Raw genomic sequence first — 6,179 nt, forward strand, 5'->3', positions numbered from 1 at the left:
CAGTCTCTCCTGTTGAAGCTGTTCCACTGTGGCTAACTAACCACAGAGCTTCAGCAGGAGACCGAGGGAGCCCCACATTATATTATCCCATCACTTAGTGGTTAGAACACACTCCTGAGAGGTAGGAGACCCTTGTTCAAATCTCCCCCTGGAACAGGAGGGAATTGAAACGGTTAGGTGGGCAGCACCACCTCCTCCAGCAGCTGGATTTTGACTGGGACTTGATCCAGCAGGCAGCATCCGAGCACCCTACCAGATCAGGTCCCACCTGCAACTTAGCTGGAATCCTATCTTCCCCAGGTTTATGAATGGGGGTGGGAGGGAAGAGAGGCAGCCAGAAGGCTAGATGCTGCCGTGCACATGCCCAGAGATAGAAACACAGATGTTGAGGGAACCTTTACATTTAAAAATTAGGTGCCAAATGAATTTAGGTGCCTACAGGGATCGGAAGATTTGTGGATCACAGCAAAGCCTAAAACTAGAACTTAGGTATGTAAATCTGAGCCATAAGCACCTTTGTGGATCTGGGCCTTTGTCCTCTTTAGCTTTGGACAGGTGGAACCTATAGTAATCAAGCTGTCTTGATTTGCGCCTGTACCTTATGTACCTGAGTGGGTGGGGAAGGGGATGTGGTTTTGATATGCAGTGTTTGCTGGCTGACCACCCCTACCCTCTCCTTGGTTGAAAGGAACACCTTGGGGAAGGTGATAACTGGAGCGTGCAGATGGTGCAGTGGGCTAGGAGTCATACCAGTATCCTTCCCCAGGCTCTGCCACCAACCTGCTGCGTGACCGTGGACAAGTCAGTTCCCCTCATCTTTTGCCTCTCTGCTTCCACCGTGATCTCTTTGGTGCAGGGGCTGTGCCTCACTGTGGCTTTATCTACGCTACTGTTTAAGTCAACGTAAGTTATGTTGCTCTGAGGTATAAAAAACCCACTCCCCTGAGCGACGTAACTTACATCAACTTAATGCGGTGTCTACAAGGAGACGCTCTCCCATCAGCATAGCTTCCACCTCTCGTTGAGGCGGATTAATTACATCAATAGGACAGCGCTCTCCCATAGACTTACCACATCTTCACCAGACCCGCTAAATCGCCACTGCTGCATTGATCACAGTTGCGCCGATTTAGCACCATAATGAAGACAAACCCTGTGTGTCTGCATCACCCAATCCAATGCATCCCCAATCTGTGTTGGGGCCTCTCAGCGCTACAGTCATACCAATGGCAACAGGCAACGGACTCTGGGGTGTCCCTTGGGCTGCCTACACACCAGCTGTACATCCGCTCCACGCAGACTCTGGGCATCAGTAACTGGCACTGTGTAACAGAACCTCCCATTGTACTAAAGACAGCTAAAATACCCTAACATTAATTATCCATGTAACCAATTTACGGGGTGGCATGTATGCTTAAAGAGAAGGAAGATGACAGTGCCTTAACTGTCAGAGTGCAAGCAATCATGAACAGAAGGGTGCTCACATAAGAACTAGAGGGGGAATGTCTATGTGACACTCCCACTTTCAAGAGATGATCCACACAATCTGCAACTGTGAGAACCTGTTGCTTATTGTTCTTTAATGGTGCCTGGAACAAAACCTTGCTTTGAGACTCAAGCGTTGAGGACACATGCAGGCTGGGTATAAACTGATTTTATTTGTAGTTAGGTCCTGCTAGGCTTTCCCAAGATTATATACAGCACTCGTTCCCCAAAGAGCAAATACAATAGAAAAGTGATCAGTAAAACCAGCACCACACAGAATGCAAAACAATCCATTTCTTTGTGAACTGTGGAATGAGCGGTGAACTTGAAACGGGGGATGGGGAAGGGTAACAACCTGACAGAGAGAAACGAAAAAAGGCCATTTAACTAAACTGAATTTTAGTTTAACTAGGAAAAAAGGATCAGCTTGGTAAAGATCCAAAGGATCCGAGTCTCTGGTTAAAAGGGGCTCACTGTCAACCTGAGGATTTTGAAATTCCGGTTTTTGACAGAACCTCCGTTTATATAACAACATTCTGAATATTTCCATTTTAACTTGAGTTCCTTTTAAAAAAAGATGTGTGAGGGGGAGGGGAAGCTTGCTCCTCTGTTGTTGCTTTTCATGCTCTTTTCAGCAAGGAAGAAACTGACAACAGAGGAATAGTGAAACTGATGGCATGGAATTGCTGCACAAAGGAAAAGAGCAGAAAAGTGGGATCTCTTTTCTTTGCTGCTTCCCATCAAAGTTATATTAGGAGTTGCGTGCAACTGTCACAGATGCAGCGTTTTCAGTGAGATTTGTTTTCAAGCCAGTCATGTCTCTTTCATTAAGCTTGCACTGTGGGGGTGGAATAAGGTATCACAACTCATTGCCTACTGAATGTTTAGGGGCAGCAACTCCTCCAGCAAGACCAGAGGCTGCCAGACATCACATCTCAGCTGTTTCGAAGGTTAAACGAAGCATCAAGTTTCTGAAGAAAACCCCCACTGCTCCCACATTCAGATCTCCTTCATACACTGTAAAGCAACAGCAACAGAGAACATGTTCCCTGTGGCAGGTCACCTTTCAGGCAAGAAGCATGTTAAATCTCATCTGGGGACAGCCTGGCTGTTGGCATGGCGAAGAGCCCTTGTGCTGTCTAGTTTTGTGTTTCCATCCTCATCAGGTACTGAGCGTACATGCCGTGGGTTGAAAGCGTGAGCGTGCTATGCTGTGAAAAGAAAAGCTGGATTTGGACCCCACAAAAAGCTTCATTTTAACCCTCAGACTAACTGACCCATTCAGAACCTGCTTCATGGGCAGCAGAAGGGGAAGCTTCTGACACAAACTCTGTCCCCATCCCTCCCCACCAGTGTGTCTCAAACCTGCCCTGGAGGGATCCGCTCTAGAAGGCAGAGGAGTGTTCAGTGCTGGGCTTTGCTAGGACTGTCAGTCAGGGCAGCTAGTTGGAGCTGGCTGAGTGAGTGGTTCTGGGGTGTGGCTGCCTGTCCCACTAAGAACCACGCTGAGTCTGACACACTCAAGCAGTCAAAAAGCAGAAGTCAGAACTGCTGAAATAGGCCAGAGCAGAAGCAGCAGCCTAGGTGTAAAGACGCTGAAGCCCCGGAACCAGCATTTCTTGACTTTATTTTATTAAACGAGGGAAAAATTCAGTTTTCTCCAATCTTGAAAAACAAGTCACATACCCACCTCCTGTGGGGTAACTTGCTCTCTGATCAGCTCTGAAGGCAGGGGGTTAGGCATACGGGGAAAAAACTTCCTGATGCTGCCCCACCAACATATCTCAGCTCTGCACGCGGGAGAGACCATCTCTTAGGCAAGAGCAGAGTTCAGAGCCTTAGTACGTTTACACACAACAGAGAGGTGTAATTCCCACTCAGGTGGCGATGCACACGCTAGCTCTGTTCAAGGTGGCACACTAAAAACAGCAGCAGCAGCAAGGGCTAGCCGCCAGAGTATGTACCTAGGATCTCAGATGGGATTATGTTCTGGCAGGGGCTGTGCACAATCCTGTCTGAGATCCTAGGTATGTACAGGGTGGTTAGCCCCAGCCACGAGCTACATTGGTATTTTTAGCATGTTAGCGCAATCAGAACTAGCCTGCATACCCCTACCCAAGCTGGGAATGACAACTGCCAGCTGAAGTGTAGATGCATCTTTGGTTGCCAGTTGGCATCCTTGGCAGAAGCCAAAAATTGAACAGAGGGGTGGGGGAGGGGAAGAGGGGCAATTGATATGATGGGGAAATGTGTTCCACTGGAACTGGGCTGAGGCCCCCTCTGCTTCATGCAGGTTCATTCTGATCTACACACAGGCTGCACCAGACAAGCCACGGCACCCCTTTGAGGTCATCCTAGCACAGTCCTTTTAGTTACACAGTGCACATGTACAAGAGCAGCACGTCAGCTCCCCCTGCAGTGCGCTCAGCGGCCGTCCAGGGCTTTGTCTCGTGCGATGACGGATTCATCAAATTTGATCATGAGGGTGGTGCCCTTGTGCCAGTGGGCCGTCACCTTGGCAGGGAAGCCGCTGTAGGTGAGGATGGCTTCCACGATGCCAGCTGTGAAGGAGGCACAGTTAAGCGTGCTGTTCTCCTTGGGCACCGAGATGTACGTGTTGATCAGCGGCTCTTTCTCGATGATGTAGTAGGTCTTGTCATCATCGTTGGCCTGCTCCAGCTTGTCCGCCTCCTTTCCGAACAAGGCCTTCCACACCGTCACCTTGATGAAGAGGAGAATGTTGATGACCTTGGTCTCTCGCTTGCCGTTTTTCTCCCGCATGACCAGCACATCCAGGATGCGAGCTCCCACCTGCTGGCCCAGCTCAGAGAGCTTGTTCTGGAGCTCTGAGACGGAGTAAACCCGGTTCTGACAGTACTGGACTATCTCGGAGAAGAGCAGAGAGAACGCGCTCAGGCTGACCTCCGTCTTTGGCCGGGTCAGAGACCGCTCCAAGATGGCAGATTTCCCACGCGTGAAGCGTGAATCCATTGTCCTAAAGGAGAAGAAAATATTCAGTTCTGTGGGACAGGGACCATCTGTTATGGAGTGTCTTTGTACTGCCTGGCACTATGGGGTCCTGATCGCAGCTGAGGCTGCAAAGTGTTACTGTGATACACATAATAAAAATAAAAGAAATCTGATGAACAAATCTCTATAGCACCTTTAATTCCCAAGTGCTTTACAAACAATACCTCTGCAGGGATCCCTTCCTCAATGTTGAGAGGCAGCCACCTTTAGGTTAGATTAGAGGAATAGCTCAGTAGTTTGAGCATTGGCCTACTAAACCCAGGATTGTGAGTTCAATCCTTGAGGGGGCCATTTAGGAATCTGGAGCAAAAATCTGTCTGGGGATTGGTCCTGCTTTGAGCAGGGGGTTGGACTAGATGACCTCCTGAGGTCCCTTCCAACCCTGATATTCTATGCTTAAACAGGGCTCCCTGGCCCAGTGTGGAGACGCAGCCAGGCTTAAGAGTGGGGCACAGAAACAGCAAAGAAGGAGCCGTTCAACTGAAACCTCACAGGAAGGACTTGAATTTGAGGAGCTAAAAATTGACACCAGATTTGGAATTTGGCTGAGATGCTGGGGTAACTCCCCAGTAGGGTGACCAGATGTCCCGATTTTATAGGGACAGTCCCAATTTTGGGGTCTTTTTCTTATATAGGCTCCTATTACCCCCCAACCTCTGTCCCAATTTTTCACACTTGCCGTCTGGTCACCCCAGGATTTATACAACTGCCTAGGTCCTTGGAGGGACCCTGAGGACCCCACATTACACATGGTGACTAGACACGTACGTCCCTGTGACCCAATCCCATCACCCTGTCCCTGCCCACCCCGCCGTCTGCCTCCACCCCCAGACCCCAGCACCACGAACCAATGCCAGGGACGGGCCCCTGCCCCTCCCCCAACGCCACCAGAACCGCCCCCTGGCGGGCCCGGGGATGCCGCCCCGCCCCCACCTCCCACAGCCCTGGGGCCCGGCCGGGCACTCACGGGGGGCGGGGCGCTTCTCTCCAGGAGGGGGAAGAGGGACCTGAAGCCAACGAGCCGCGGCCGTTCCCGGTCCGCTCTGCGCTTTACGGCCGCCGCTGCTGCAAAAGGGCCGCGCTGCAACTGCGGGCAGCCGGAAGAGGCAGCGGGGAGGCGGGGTTTGGTCACCACAGCAACCGGGATTCGGTGTGGGCGGGGCAGGGGTCCTGTGGTAACGGGCTCAGCCGGCGGAAGGGAAGGGTGGCACCGGGGGCGTGGCCTAGAGTGTGGGTGTGGCTCGTTTTCAGCCGCCAGGCTGTAGGAAGCGGGCGAGACGCCCCCCGGGAGGTGTGGCCTAAGGGAAGGGGGTGTGGCTTGTTGCGAAGGGGCGTGGAGTCTCAGCCCCGCTGGGCGCAGGGTGGGGAGCTCTGGCCTCTCCTTGCAGGGAAGCCGTCACCTCACCGGGCTTTGCCATGTCAGTTACATTGTGTGTCAGTTATATCCTGTGCCACCTTCACTGTGTGTCAGTTACACCCTGTGTGTCGGTTATGTGCTGTGCCACCTTCACTGTGTGTCACCTACACTGTGTCAGTTACACCCTATGTGTCAGTTATATCGTGTGTCACCTACACTGTGTCAGTTATACCCTGTGTCAGTTATACCATGTGCCACCTTCACTGTGTGTCACCTACACTGTGTCAGTTACACTCTGTGTGTCGGT

At 51.3% G+C, this 6,179-nt stretch overlaps 1 protein-coding gene across 1 annotated transcript; it reads right to left on the reverse strand.

Moving 5' to 3' along the window:
• Nucleotides 1–1,627: 1,627 nt before the first annotated feature.
• On the reverse strand, nt 1,628–5,951 carry TRAPPC5 (trafficking protein particle complex subunit 5). The gene is made up of 2 exons (XM_044995410.1): nt 5,483–5,951; nt 1,628–4,480 (listed from the first exon to the last, which is right to left on the reverse strand). The coding sequence occupies exon 2, from the start codon at nt 4,474–4,476 to the stop codon at nt 3,910–3,912; it is 567 nt and encodes a 188-aa protein (XP_044851345.1). The 5' UTR covers nt 4,477–4,480; nt 5,483–5,951; the 3' UTR covers nt 1,628–3,909.
• Nucleotides 5,952–6,179: the final 228 nt, after the last annotated feature.

Source organism: Mauremys mutica, chromosome 20 (genome assembly GCF_020497125.1).
Source record: "Mauremys mutica isolate MM-2020 ecotype Southern chromosome 20, ASM2049712v1, whole genome shotgun sequence".
In the NCBI taxonomy this organism is placed as follows: Eukaryota; Metazoa; Chordata; order Testudines; family Geoemydidae; genus Mauremys; species Mauremys mutica.

What these genes read in the sequence shown, in the direction of transcription:
- TRAPPC5 (XM_044995410.1), bottom strand. Translation starts at nt 4,476, where the DNA reads ATGGATTCACGCTTCACGCGTGGGAAATCTGCCATCTTGGAGCGGTCT.